The 15,237-nt window shown below is 38.8% G+C and overlaps 1 protein-coding gene across 1 annotated transcript; it reads right to left on the reverse strand.

The window, feature by feature from the left end:
* Positions 1–1,662: 1,662 nt before the first annotated feature.
* On the reverse strand, positions 1,663–9,167 carry LOC117305230. Its single transcript, XM_033790050.1, has 5 exons — positions 9,009–9,167; positions 8,086–8,200; positions 5,999–6,118; positions 3,582–3,674; positions 1,663–1,944 (listed from the first exon to the last, which is right to left on the reverse strand). The coding sequence occupies exons 1-5, from the start codon at positions 9,081–9,083 to the stop codon at positions 1,775–1,777; spliced, it is 573 nt and encodes a 190-aa protein (XP_033645941.1). The 5' UTR covers positions 9,084–9,167; the 3' UTR covers positions 1,663–1,774.
* Positions 9,168–15,237: the final 6,070 nt, after the last annotated feature.

Raw genomic sequence — 15,237 nt, forward strand, 5'->3', positions numbered from 1 at the left:
CAAACCAGAAAGACAGTAAATACAACAAGTTAAAAGGTTTTTTTTTTCATTGCTCATTTTTATTTAGGCTACTTGGTTACTGAGACGATGTAAAGTACACCTAAGAAAACTCTACAAAGTTTCAAAAAGATTCAGTCCACTTTAGTTATCTTCAGTATCACTTTTTTTATAGAAAAACTCAAAGTTGTGAAATCTTTTGAACCTTGTAAAGTAGGCACTACTTAAATCTTGAACAAAACAGTTTAGAAGCTGTGGAAGACAAAGTTACTATAGGCATGCGGAGGATTTGTGTTTTGAGTTTTGAGTTTTGAGTGTTTTGAGTATTATTTTGAGTAATTACCAATAGTGTCCACTGCCTTTAAACCGCTTATCTCGAGTGTTCTACAATACAACTAGCGTCTTTTAGTTATGATTGTTATTATAATCAAATCAACCGATTTCCAGTAATAATCTATTTAAAACCCATGATACTTGTCTGATGAATCACTATACTCTTTTTCAGGGCCCAGGATTACCAACCAAAGTTCCACGTGATTTTCATGATAAGAAAACAACAGCTGAATGCCAGTCAACAAAGCAAAATGCAACAAATTGATTAAAAGATTGGCTTGGTAGTCTTGTTTTTATCAAGGAAGAAATTTCATGCTAAGCAAATTTCTGTGCTTACAGACAGGCTTTATGAAATTGGGACCAGATCAGAACTGACAGGGGATTTTTCCTCAGATTCTGGGTCAGTTTGACCCATTTCTGGGTCACTTTGATACAAACTACGGGTAAAACTGACCCGAACATGACCTAAAGGGACCCGGATTTCAGTTTGTGGATCAATTCCACTACTGTGTGCAGAGGAGGGTTTAGACAGTTTTTAAAATAAATGTAATATTTATTCGTGGAAGAGAAATTAAAGAACCCATAATGGTCACCACCATTGCTTAATTTAATTACTTAATCGAGATACAATAATAATTGTAAGCAATATCTTGTCCAAAGTATACACGTTTAGAGTTAATTATCACTAGATCAAGATCCGCGGTTTAGGTGGATTGTTCACGGATGTTATGCTTAAGTATTTTATATTTGTATCAATTCAAAACTGTAAGATGGTGTGTACATAATATACTCATTTTAAAGAGTTTAAACACATGTCGTACCAACTTTTTAAATGAACGTGTTTATCATGATTTTGACACCTGCTCAAAATGGTTTGTACAAACACATACAATAAACTAATGGGTACAAAACTTAAGCAAAGGAAACCTCTTTAGTAATTGTCGAAGACGAGTATTCTCTAAAATTAACTACAAACCTGTGGAAATTTGAGCTCAATTGGTCGTTGAAGTTGTGAGAAGACGAATGAAGAAAAAAACACAATATTGTCGCAAAGGTTGTGTGCTTTCAAATGCCTGAATTTGAGACCTCAGTCGAGATCTCGAATACGAATCAATTCAACCTCTTTCTCAAAAACTACGTGACTTCAGAGGGAGCCGGTTCTCACAATGTTTTATACCATGATCAACAGCTGCTCTCCATTGCTCGTAACCAAGTAAGTTTTTATGCTAACAATTATTTTGAGTAATTACCAACAGTGTTCACTGCTTTTACGCTTATACAAATATGTTGACAATCTGTTTTCAGAGTGTAAGTATAGGCCTGTACGTATTCTTTCGATAGCTAGTGATAATTAAAACGTCATCCGTCGTGAGGGAAAAACACTGGTTATTATTATTATTTTTTATTAATGTTATTATTAGTATAATAATTGTTTTTATTATGTTTAGATGTCGAGGCATCCAAGGCTCAAGTTCGCAACGTCGATAAACGCGACCCGACCGACAAGACCGAAGCATGCGTGAAAGTTATTACCACTTATGCTGATGTCTGAAATTTTCAGACATGCGGTCACGAATGTTGCAACACCATAGCACACGTATGGCGGATTCACAGCTAGTAGAGTAAAACAAAAAGGGAAACAAAATTAATTTAAAACACTGGGAGTTTTTGAACGCTAGGTGGCAGCAAACTTACCAGGTGAATTCCCTATAACGCGTGCGATTAGCTTCCCCCAGTGTACCGGGGTTTACACTCGTGATAGCCACCGAGACCCCGCTCGTGAGCTGGGTATGTGGTAGTCTTGGCCCAATACGTAAGTGCTCCATATTGGATAGTGTACTACGCTCCTAAGCTGGGTCTGTGGTAGACTGGTCCCAAGACAGATACTTGCTTTTCAAAACAAGCAATTTTGTTGGACACAATTATTTCATTGGACACGTAAGCATTCTGTATCTGTGTTTTGATTGGTCGGAGGTGTGACGTTTGACAGCTGCACTGACAGTCGTCTCGCATATGAATGTAGGTGAAATGTGAAGATGGACGAGGATTGACCTATAGGCTAGAGGCCACTCTCACGAGCCTCGAAGTGTGACGTCAGAGGTCAGGCTAGGTCTGGAGTGCAGTTTCGACCCCAACCAAATCCCAACCGAGTCAACAAGTCGGTTACCGGTTGGTCTGCTGAACAGCATCGTCACCGCGTCTCAACCGAGACGCGAAAACGCTCAACCGATGACCAATGTTTCCGGTTGGGGTCGTCAAAACGCACTCATGTGGTGACTGACATCGGGAGAGAAACGAGTATCACGTGTAAGCTAATCGAGCGCAAGGTCACATACGCAGTTTTGAGCATGCGCATATTACCGATAATAATGGTAAGTCTGCTGCCACCTAGTGTCCCAAAAAGTCCAATTGGAAATGAAAATAACGTGTAAACTCAATGGGGGACTTTAGAAAGCTGAGGGTGAAGGTCTGGTTATGCGCACATTACAGAGCACCATGTATTAAATGGACACGTTGTCTTGGGTCGGACGAGTTGGTCTATAAAAAGCGTTTGCAACCGTTTGTTATAAAATGCATTATTATGGGTAGGAAGATGTTGTAATAGATAACTATCCCCACAAACACGCCTCGAAATTGCGTGGTTTTCCTTTTACTTTGCGAACTAACACGGTCGGCCATTTGATGGGTGTCCAAACGGCCGACCGTGCTAGTTGATGAGGTTAAAGGAAAATCGTACAATTTCGAGGCGTGTTTGTGTGGATCATTATATTCTACTTTTACAACATCCTCCTACCCAGATGCATTTTATAGCAAACGGTTGCAAACGCTTTTCAAAGACCAACTCGACCAATTCAAGGCAACGTGTTCCTTTAAAGTGGTAAGTCTTCTGCCACCTAGCGTCACTGCACGCTGACATTAGTTCCTTTTCGAAGGGAAGATGTTAGGCGAAGCTAGAAAGATGCTAGGCGGAGCTAGAAAGATGTTAGGCGGAGCTAAGATATGTTAGGCAGAGTTAGAAGGACAGATGTTAGGCGGAGCTAAAAAGATACTAGGCGGAGCTAAGATATGTTAGGCGGAGCTAGAAAGATGCTAGGCGGAGTTAGGAACATATTTTAGGCAGAGCTAAAATGATACAGATGTTCTAAAAGCTAAAAGGATAGATAAGTTGAGCTAGAAGGATAGATGCCAGATTTTATTGTTTTTTATTAAGGGTCAATAATGGGGCAAACAAGACAAGATTCTTGGCTTACCCGACACCTCCTGGTTGACGATGGTGTCCCCGTTGACTTTCAGGGTGATTTGAACGCCGTAGTTCTCCGGGATGTAGTCCACAATCAGCTCAGCTGAAAAACAAAATAATATTAGAAAAATTTATTTAACCTCCAAGCAGATCCTTGCCATTTGATTGGAGGATTGTCCGTCACGTGATAGCAAATAAAAGTACCATTGCACGCTGAGTCACTCACCGTGCTTTTTCGTTCCATCCGAAAAGTACCATTGCACGCTGCTGCCAGCGTGCAACGAAAAAGCTGAGTAAAAACATCACTGCGTGCGCGTGTCTTTGGTAACGCAGCAGGTGTTACTGCAAGAAGGCATAGTAAAATTACTAGCATTCGGCTTCTACAGTTGAAATTGTTTGTTTTGAAAGTTGTATCTTTCAATCAAAATGACAAAGATCTACTTGGATGTTATATAAAACAAATAATGAATGTTTTTCATTCGTGCAATGGTGCGAATAATATGTTCATTCGTTGAAAACTGAAATGTTCTATTCAACTCGGCTCCGCCTCGTTGAATAGAACATTCCATCTTTCAACTCATAAACATATTCGCACCATTGCACTCATAAACATTCATTATGTGTATAATATCGCCGTACTAGTGCGTTATATCGCCGTAATCGCCGTATTTTATTGCGTTATATCGCCGTATTTTATTGCGTTATATCGCCGTATTTTATTGCATTATATCGCCGTACTATTGCGTTATATCGCCGTACTATTGCGTTATATCGCCGTACTAGTGCGTTATATCGCCGTATTTTTTGCGTTATATCGCCGTACTATTTATTGCGTTATAATCGCCGTTTTTTATTGTGATATCAACATTCTACGGGGCAAAGACACAAGGCACGACGTCCGAGGTCCAAGTTTCTTTTCAGGTGAGTTGAGACCTTGTTTTAATTACTTATTTTCTAATTAGGGCACATTAACTGTGAATTGTACTCGTTTATTGCTGATTCGAGCAGTCCCAACATTATCATAGTACGGCGATATAACGCAATAAAATACGGCGATATAACGCAATAAAATACGGCGATATAACGCAATAATACGGCGATATAACGCACTAGTACGGCGATATAACGCAATAGTATGGCGATATATCGCCGTAAAATAAAACAAGAGTTCTCTAGGAATTGGCCACCGTACAAAAATAATAGCTGAACAGAACGCGCATTGTAACTGTTGAATCCAACAGGCCGACCTAAAGAGAAACGGGTGTAATTTCACAATTAAAATTTGTAGTATCTTCCAATCAAAATGACAAAGATCTACTTGGATGTTATATAAAACAAATAACGAATGTTTTTCATTCGTGCAATGATGCAAATTATGTTCATTCGTTGAAAGTTGGAATGTTCCATTCAACTCGGCTCCGCCTCGTTGAATTGAAATATTCCATCTTTCAACGCATGAACGTATTCGCACCATTGCACTCACAAACATTCATTTTGTGTATAATAATACTTTACTGAAAATTTAAAAATTAAACGGTGTTGGTGTTTATCACCCTCCCCTCTATAGACTTGATTCAAGTCTTAGATCGCGGTTATTCTTCTGCATCTCAGCCACGAAAACGCCCCCCCCCCCTCCTTCACTGACTCCCAGCATTTCGATAATACCCAATGGTCAACTTAGCACACATGGCGTGATATAGAGCGCCAATGTATCATTAAGCGCAGTAATTAGATTGGGTATAACTAATTGTTGACACACTTCTTGAATGTGCATATCAAGTCAGACTCTGATGAAGTTTTTGGGAGCATTCCATGGTCTGGAGAGCAAAAATGAAAAAAAAGTGCGACTTGCAGACTTGCGAATCTTTGACGGGGTTTGGTTCCGTGATACAAGTATAGTGTCTCTACAACGCATCTTTGGGTGCGTTCGTTTAGCTCCTCTTGGTCGACCCCGGTGCGTGGCGTGTTTTTTTTACCAGGACGAACGTGGGTAATTATCTGCATACACTCGTCCTGGGAAAAAAACCCGCCACACACCGGGGTCGACTCAGGGAAGCTAAACGAACGCACCCATTGTTTCAGACTTGTTCTTCCTTCCTGATCATGCTTCAGCTCAAGTCTTTTATTATTTGAATGAGAAATGACCTCTATCTGAAATACGTTACTTCAGAGGGAGCCATTTCTCACAATGTTTTGTACTATCAACAGCTGTCCACTGCTCGTTACCAAGTTAGTTTTGCTACTAAAAATTATTGTGAAAAAAATTACCAATAGTATCCGTATGCCTATAATCAATCAGTATAATTTGAATCCATTTTTTATTTCAGTCACTCTAATGGCATCGATCTGAGTGCTGCACTGCATAACAAATCATAGTAAGGGGCATGTACTAATAAATTCAATTAAAACAAATCAGCAGACTATTACCATTGACATCGAAAGTATATGACCAAAACCCTAGGTCTACTGGAACGGAAATGGATCCTGTGCAGGTCCCGACATCTCCTGACACCGAACACTGTCCGTCGGCAGAGACTGCTGGCTTATCTGGATTTGCAGAATAGACACAAATAAATATTAAGGAATGAACAATAATAATAATTAATAATAATAATAATTGTGGCTTCTTATATAGCGCACATGTCCGTCACTTAGTGACGCTCCTGCCGTCGATTTCACAAAACTCTTCCTAACTTAAGACTAATCTTAGGACTTAAGACGAGTCCCAACCCTGCACTGTAACATGTAGACCTTAAGATTAATCCTAAGTTAGGAAGAGTTACTCGTCCTAACTCGAGATAAGACGAGTACTACCTCTTTGTGAAATCGACGGCGGGCGCTGATCAGTATTTCCTGCAAGATGTGGGACTACGTTTGAACTATGAGACCTAATTCTGACAGCACCATGTAATATTTGTACAAGGTGCTGTGGGCGCACCTTGTGCCGATCGGACAAGGAACACCGGGGCGAACTCCTTCTTTTTTCGATAAGTGCACTTGGTTATTTTACATTCGTTACATAACACATGAGACCAACGGCTTAACGTCCCATCCGAAGGACGAAGCAATGGTTAAGTGTCTTGCTTAAGGACACAAGTGTCATGGCTGGGGATTCGAACCAACACTCTGCTGATCAGAAACACAAGAGTTTGCACTCGGTGCTCTTAACCGTTCGTCCACGACACTTCCACGTTACAGAATTGGTAAGAATCAAAAATCGTGAAGATCACAAGTTAACATAAAACTTACATGGTCTAATGATGATTATAGTAGAAAAACATCTCATGGAATATTATTGTCTTAAATGTGTTGAGAAATAAATAATCTTATTTCCTGTTTTCGATTTTTATCGCTCAGCGAGCGTTGTACTAATTTTTCTTTTTGCATCGATGTCATGCAAAAATAGGAATCGGCTTTTCACTATTTTCTCGGGACCCAGATTGCCGATCGATCTCAAACTTCTACAGGTGTGTCAATTTATATATTTGGTGGATTACAAAGAGTGCTTACAAAAATATAGTAAAAAAACGATTGACACAAAAACAACAAATCACACGCTCACTGTGAGATAAACTCCAAACGCGAGATTAGATTATTTATTTCACATGATTAGGACATTTCAGACGGATATATTTCAAAGGATATTTTCAAATATTAGGTCTATCATCATCATTAGGTTTTTGCTTCTTAGCAATTCTGCAACGTTCCTAAACGAAATAAATAAGTAAATTGCTTCTTAGCAATTCTGCAACGTTCCTAAACGAAATAACTAAGTCAATTATGAACGGAGAGACTGTTTAATTTGGACTTGATTGTCTAAACAAAATTAACTCTTTTGAGTACTCGAATTGAGTACAAACATCAAAAGACAAATGCAGTGAATAAACAAAAAATTAATAATTTAGGTATAGGACGAATGTTCAATTTGGGACTTGATTGGCTAAACATAATAAACTAATCACAATTTAAAACAACAATTAAAATTGAGAACAAACATCAACACGACAGTAAAAAAAAAATACAAAACAGTAGTTAATTAAAGTAGATTATGAACTACAGAAGTATGCAGTTGGCTTTATACTTCGATTCCAGTTTTTCTGGAAACTTCGGAGATCATTACATGCTTTACGGTAAAAAAAAACCAAACAAAAAAAAGGGAAAATAAGTTACTTTGCGATGTTGCCAAAGATACAAAATTGTTATACAATTCAAAAAGGAGATTGCACTGAAACATTTCAAAATCACCCAAAAGAAACCATTTAAACACAACCAAATCCAGATTATTGAAGAACAATGAAACACCGTATTAATAGGAGGAAGGGACAGCAAGTTAAAAACAACAACCATAGAATGGACTAAAACCATCAAACACCCAAACTAAACTGGTACAGAGAGCAACTTTTCAAACAATGAAGAAACAAAATGAAATTCAGCAAAGCTCACGACTTGCCATTTTTCGTTCAAGTAGGTCTTTAGACAGAAAGAAAGAAATATACACCAATGACGTCACTTACACAAAATAGCATCCGAGCTCAAACCGTACATGCTGGCCTTCTTCGCAACCGACACCATCTTCAAGAAGAACTCCTTTTCCTCGGAAGTCATCTCCACTCTCTCGATGTCTTTGATCTACAAACAGTCAAAGTCATCCTCATCGTTAACAATCCCCGAACGTGAAACTTGTGTCCTTTAAGACATTGGACACCTTTGGTAACAGTCTTCTCGCTTAGTGAGTCTCAACATAATTAAATGCATAAATGACAAACTGTAAACATTTGAACTCAATTATTGGTCGTCGAAGATGCGAGATAATAATGGAAGAAAAAAATACCGTTGTCACGCAAAGTTATGTGCTTTCAGATGCTTGATTTCTGGTCTTCAAAATTTAATTCTGAGGTCTTTAAATAAAATTCAAACATTTTGGGTTTAGTGGAAATGATTCTTCAGAGGGAACCGTTTCTCATAATGTTTCATACTATCAACAGCTCTCCATTGTTCGTTAACCGAGTCAGTGTTTAAATTGTTAATTATTTTGAGTAATTACCAATAGTGTCCATGGGTCGATTTCACAAAGAGTTAGAAAGAGATATAAAAAAACGTATGGCTAGTCTTAAGTTAGGACAGTAACTCGAGTAACTCGTCCTAACTCGAGATAAGAAAAGTCTTAACTCTTTATGAAATCCATCCCAGAGCCCTTAGGACAAAATGGGGTGGGGGGGGGGGGGGGGGTAAAGCAAAGAGTATCAGGGCTGAATCATTTTAGCCAAATTTTCTGTCACAGGTAAGTTTGTTTGAGTGTAAATTCGTATGCAACAATCAAATGGTTCAAAAACCAAAGCAAGAATATTCACACCGAGTAGGATAGGGGCCAAATAATTTGGCACACATGTCTGAAACAATATTAGGCCCTGAATAAAATGAAAACAAAGTGACAAACCTGTACGGACTTGGCAGTCACAGCGACGGCACACATGCCCAGCACGAAGGCAAACTTCAAGAACCCACTCATCATGATGGGATAAGAATCTTCTGAATCGAAGGTAGAACTCGAAAACTGATTTCAGTAACCACTTTGGTCAAGTTGATGTATGATTTGTCAGCGTGGACGGTGCCCTTTATAAAGGCTTGATGTATCGAGGGTGAGGGTATGGGTTTGCTTGGTAACTTCCTGGTATTTGGTTTGTTCTTATGTTTGTTTGTTTTTTGGTTTGTTTTTTTCATTTCTGTTTATTTAGAGGCAGCTAAGTGGTGGGAAGTGGTTTGATTTATTGTTTGTTTTTTGTTTTTTTGTTTTTTTTAAGGGCATTTTATGTACATTATACAATAAAAGAAATAAACCATAACCCGCATCTGATTTCATAGCCGGATCTTATACATATCATATTATTCATGATTTATTGCCCAAACGTGTTGCTATTTTATTAATTGTTTCTCATTAAAAAAAAGGATCCAGGGGTTGTTATTGTATTAACAGCTTTTTATTTGATTTTGCTGAAAGTCGTCATGGCCCAATTTCATGGCACTGCTTCCCGCTGAATTCTATGCTTACGGTCACCATTCTCAGCTTGAACTGCAAGCGACAAATTTCTACGCAAGACTCTTGATATTATTATGATAATATCGAAGTCTTAAAGACACTGGACACTATTGGTAATTGTCAAAGACCAGTCTTCTCACATTTTGTATCTCAACACAGGCACACAATAACAAATCTGTGAAAATTTGAGTTCAATTGATGGCCGAAGTTGCGATATAACTATCAAAGAAAAAAACACCCTTGTCACACGAAGTTGTGTGCTTTGATTTCGAGACCTCAAAATCTAATTCCGAGGTCTCGAAATCAAGTTTTGTGGTAAAATTACTTCCTTCTCGAAAACTAAATACGTCACTTCATATGGATCCGTTTCTCACAATGTATTTTACTATCAATCTCTCCCCATTACTCGCTACCAAGGTTTATGCTAATAATTATTTTAAGTATTTTTGTACTAAATTAAGAGTAACACAACACACTCTTTACATTTCGAGTTGTCCGTTATATTGCTTTCTAAAAATAGTGGTGATTATTTAACTCTGTTAAAGACAGTGGACACTATTGGTAATCGTCAAAGACCAGTCTTCTCAAGTTATCGTCAAATAGCTTTGACGTCATTCCAGGGGCTCACCTGGGTCAGCCCGCAGTGTCCTGCTTGTGGAGTGGGTCACTTGGGGGCTGGCCCTAGGTGCATGACGTCATAACGTTCGATTTGCTAAAGGCAGGGGCTCACCCGAGTGAGCACCGTGGGGTTGACCCAGGGAAGCTAATCGAACGCACCCAATATAAGAAAACATCAAAACAAAAGCGAATCCATATTACTGCAAAAACCACACACACAAAGCCCCATAACAACAATTTAAAAACCCAAAGCCAAACACGAATGGACTTTAACCCTATACAGCCAAAAATAAAACTGGGCTGGGCTGACAATAATATACATGTTTTTTTTCCCCATTTTTTTTTCAAGCATACATTAAAAAACAACCAATTTGGGCCCAATTTCATAGAGCAGCTAAGCACACAAATTTGCTTAGCATGAAATTTCTTCCTCGATAAAAACAGGATTACCAACCAAAATTTACACGTGATTTTTAGGATAGGCAAACAACAGCTGAATACCAGTGACAAGAAATATGCAACAAATGGAAATTTTGTTGGTAATCCTGTCTTTATCAAGGAAGAAATTTTATGCTAAGCAAATTTTTGTGCTTAGCAGCTCTATGAAATTGGGCCCTGGTCTATTCAAACATCAGCATCAAATGACAAGCCTGTATGTACAAATTTTTGCTCAATTGGTCATCGAAGTTGCGAGAAAATGATGAAAGAAATAACACTCATGTTGGACGAACTTGTATGCTTTGAGATAGGAATAAAATACTTTTGGCAAGTATGTCTTTCAATATTTCAGTGAGAAACTACCTCTTTCTCAAAATCTATGCTACTTCAGAGGGAGCCGTTTATTACAATGTTTTATACTATTAACAGCTCTCCAATGCTCGTTACCAAGTAAGTTTTTAAGTTAATATTTGTTTTGAGTAATTACCAAACGTGTACCTTCCCTTTAAGCCAAATAGCATCTTTGACGTCACCCCATTTCACTTCAAACATTAGCCCCACAGTCAAACCCGACGTACATGTGTAGCCTCTTTCACACTATAGTTATTTACCGGGAAATTCCCGGGAACTTGTTGTCAATATTTTTACACCTCACATAAACCCTGCTCAGGGGTAGGGTTAAATCCCTGAGTTAACCCGGGGGTAACACGTTGTTCCTGTGAAAAAGAAGCTAGTGTGAACACAAGCGGGTTTAACTCAACCCAACTTTTGAGTCCACTGTGTTGAGACGCCCGCATTTTTTACCACATTTCCTGGGGGTTAAAAGTCAGTGTGAAACGACTGCGCATAATTATTCCTGAGAAAAAGTACTCCCGGGAGTTACCAAATTGGGTTGCTTGGATGGCGTCGGGGTTAAAAACTCCCGGGAGTTTCCCGTGGAGTTTATTGCCCGGGAAATGGCTCTGCAGTGTGAAAACGGCTTTACCGTATAAAAACAAAGTTACCCGCAATGCACGTACAAATAAAATACTCACAGCTTCACGTTGCATGCAGACGACCGAAAGCGCGCAGCTAACGAACATAATGAGGACAAATCAAAACATTAATATGGAATGGCATTTTTGCTCAAGTAAAGTCAAGTCTCAGATCTTTTTTGCGCATGTCGAGTCAAGTCGCAAGCCATCTTTGCTCATCAGGTCAAGTCACAAGTCATCTTTGCTCAAGTCGAGTCATATCGCGAGCCATCTTTGCTCAAGTCAGGGCAAGTCACAAGTCATCCTTGCTCAAGTCGAGTCAAGTCGCAAGCCATCTTTGCTCAAGTCAGGGCAAGTCACAAGTCATCCTTGCTCAAGTCGAGCCAAGTCACAAGGCATCTTTGCTCAAGTCGAGTCAAGTCGCAATTAAAGTCATCTTTGCTCAAGTCAAGTCAAGTCACAAGTCATCTTTGCTCAAGTCAAGTCCAGTCACAAGTCATCTTTGCTCAAGTCAAGTCGCAAGTTTGCTCAAGTCAAGTTAAGTCACAATTAAATCCAACTGGTCAAGGCAGTTCACGTCCACAGTTGATAGTGTAGGCTAAGTCACAATTAAATCAAACTGGACAAGGCCGTTCACGTCCACAGTTAATAGTGTAGACTAAGTCACAATTAAATCAAACAAGTCAAGGCAGTTCACGTCCACAGCTACCCATCACATGTTTCCAACGTCCGGCCTTGAACAAGGCGACAGCAATTGAGCATGCACTCGAAAAGATTTAACGACTTGTCAACAGGTCTAGTTCAGAGCAAAGAAAAAAATTAACGACAAATGGCTACAAAGTTAAGTCTACTTTAACTGGTATTACAGTTTGTTTAAGGTCGTTCATGTGTGTCGTGTAACCCGTGATGGTATAGTCAGCATGTCAGTAGTGATGATTATTATACGGGTGGTTATACACGCGTGATCTGAGGGCGCGCGTCATCATCAACTTGACCAATCAGGGTCGAGCGTATAGCAGCGATGATGATGAACTTTATTTTTCAAAGTAATATGTACTGGTATCACCATATCCCTCAAATTCTCAATTAAAGACACTGGACACTATTGGTAATTGTCAAGGACCAGTCTTCTCACTTGGTGTATCTAAACATTATGCATACAATAACAAACCTGTGAAAATTTGAGCTCAATGGGAGACTTTCTGGGACGATAGAGGGCAGCAGACTTACCGGGTAAATCCATTGTTCTCAGAATTATGCGCATGTTCAGAACTACGTAAACAATGGAAATTTACCCGGTATGTCTGCTGCCGCCTAGCGTTGGAAAGTCTCCTATTGGTCGTCGAAGTAATTGCGAGATAATAATGGAAAAACACCCTTGTCACACAAAGTTGGGTGCGTTTAACTGGTTGATTTCGAGACCTCAAAATTATAAATCTGAGGTCTCAAAATCACATTCGTGGAAAACTACTTCATTCTCAAAAAACTATGTCACTTCAGAGGGAGCCGTTTCTCACAATGCGTTATACTATCAATCTCTCCCCATTACTCGTTACCAAGTGAGGTTTATGCTAATAATTATTTTGAGTAATTACCAATAGTGTCCACTGCCTTTAAAAAGAAAATGTCACGCCTGATAGATGGAAATTTGCATCGGGGACAAATAATTACACAGCACTGTATACTCAATAACTTAACCGAGCTCTGTACGAAAAAAAATTACTCACATAATTCTATTACTCGGCTGGGATTTGAACCCACAACCTTTGCAATTTTAGAGCAGTGGCTAACCAGTATTAAAGGCAGTGGACACTATTGGTAATTACTCAAAATAATTTTTAGCATAAAACCTTTCTTGGTGACGAGTAATAGGGAGAGGTTGATGGTGTAAAACATTGTGAGAAACGGCACCCTCTGAAGTGCCATAGTTTTCGAGAAAAGAAGTAATTTTCCACGAATTTGATTTCGAGACCTCAGATTTGGAACTTGAGGTCTCGAAATCAACCATCTAAACGCACACACCTTCGTGTGACAGGGGTGTTTTTTCTTTCATTCATATCTCGCAAGTTCGATGACCGATTGAGCTCAAATTTTCACAGGTTCATTATTTTATGCATATGTTGAGATACACCAACTGTGGAGGCTAGTCTTTGACAATTACCAATAATGTCCACGGCCTTTAATAAACGAAGTTTATTAATGGAATATTGAAGACTATAGTAACCGTTGAAAAATAGTTGGATAGAACTTTACTTGAATAAAATTTACATGGATTTTGTCTTTAGTGTAAAAGAGGCCTCAGATACGAGGGCATACGTTTGGGGCGGAAACATAATTATTTTGAAGCTTTCTAACTCAAATCTCCTCACCTTTTTGAAATATTCCACAATTTGCATTAGATTATAAACATTGAATAATCTGGGCTCAACTGGTCATCGCAGTTGCAAAAGAAAATACTAAAACGACAGAAAAACAACAACTTGTTGCACACATTATTTTGTGTGCTTTCAGATGTCCCCAAAAAGCCTTCGGGCCTGAAGTCTTTTTCAGATTCAAATTAGTATGATTTAAAGACACTGGACACTATTGGTAATTGTCAAAGACTAGTCTTCACAGTTGGTGTAACTCAACACAATGCATAAAATAACAAACCTGTGAAAATTTGATCTCAATCGGTCATCGAAGTTGCGAGACATTAATGAAAGAAACAAACACCCTCTTCGCACCATGGCCACGTACGAAGTTGTGTACTTTCAGATGCTTGATTTCGAGACCTCAAGTTCCAAATCTGAGGTCTCGAAATCAAATTTGAGGAAAATTACTTCTTTCTCGAAAACTACGTCACTTCAGAGGGAGCCGTTTCTCGAAATGTTTTTTTTTTTACTATCAACCTCTCCCCATTTCTGGTAATCAAGAAATTAAGGTTTTATGATAATAATTATTTATTATAAGAAATGTACCCCTTTCTTCAAGACAATGTTCACACTGTTCCTTCGGAGGGAGTCGTTTCTCACACTGTTTTATACTATGAACAGCTCTCCGTTCCTCGTTACCAGTTACCAAGTAATTTTGTATGCTTACTTTGAGTAATACAGTGTCCAGTGACTTTCAACTCAATGAAAGTTAAAGGAGCACGTTCCCTTGGATCGGTCGAGTTGGTCTTTTGTAACCGTTTATTAAAAAATGCACATGGGTAGAAAGTTGTTCAAAAAGAAGATTACAATGATCCACCTACATTTGCCTCGAAATTGCGTGGTTTTCCTTTTACTTTGAGAACTAACACAGTCAAAAATTAATTTGACTCCCATAAATGGCCGACCGTGTTTGTCGACGAGGTAAAAGGAAAACCACGTAATTTCGAGTGCTACTTGTGTGGATCATTATAATCTACTTTTAAAATATCTTTCTAATCATATGTATTCTATATCAAACGGTTAAAAACACTTTTCAAAGACCAACTCGACCGATCCAAGGCAACGTGTTTCGAAATCAAATTCGTGGAAAATTACTTCTTTCTCGAAAACAACGTCACTTCAGAGGGAGCTGTTTCTCACAAGATTTATACCACAAACCTCTCCCCATTACTCGTCACCAAGAAA

This window comes from Asterias rubens, chromosome 22 (assembly GCF_902459465.1).
Source record: "Asterias rubens chromosome 22, eAstRub1.3, whole genome shotgun sequence".
In the NCBI taxonomy this organism is placed as follows: Eukaryota; Metazoa; Echinodermata; class Asteroidea; order Forcipulatida; family Asteriidae; genus Asterias; species Asterias rubens.

Excerpts from the sequence above, each read along its gene's own strand:
- LOC117305230 (XM_033790050.1), bottom strand. The coding sequence starts at position 9,083 with ATGATGAGTGGGTTCTTGAAGTTTGCCTTCGTGCTGGGCATGTGTGCC. Across the intron at positions 6,119-8,085 it reads GAGCTCGGATGCTATTTTGT|ATAAGCCAGCAGTCTCTGCC; the intron begins GTAAGTGACGTC and ends CTGCAAATCCAG. Across the intron at positions 3,675-5,998 it reads ATATACTTTCGATGTCAATG|CTGAGCTGATTGTGGACTAC; the intron begins GTAATAGTCTGC and ends TTTGTTTTTCAG.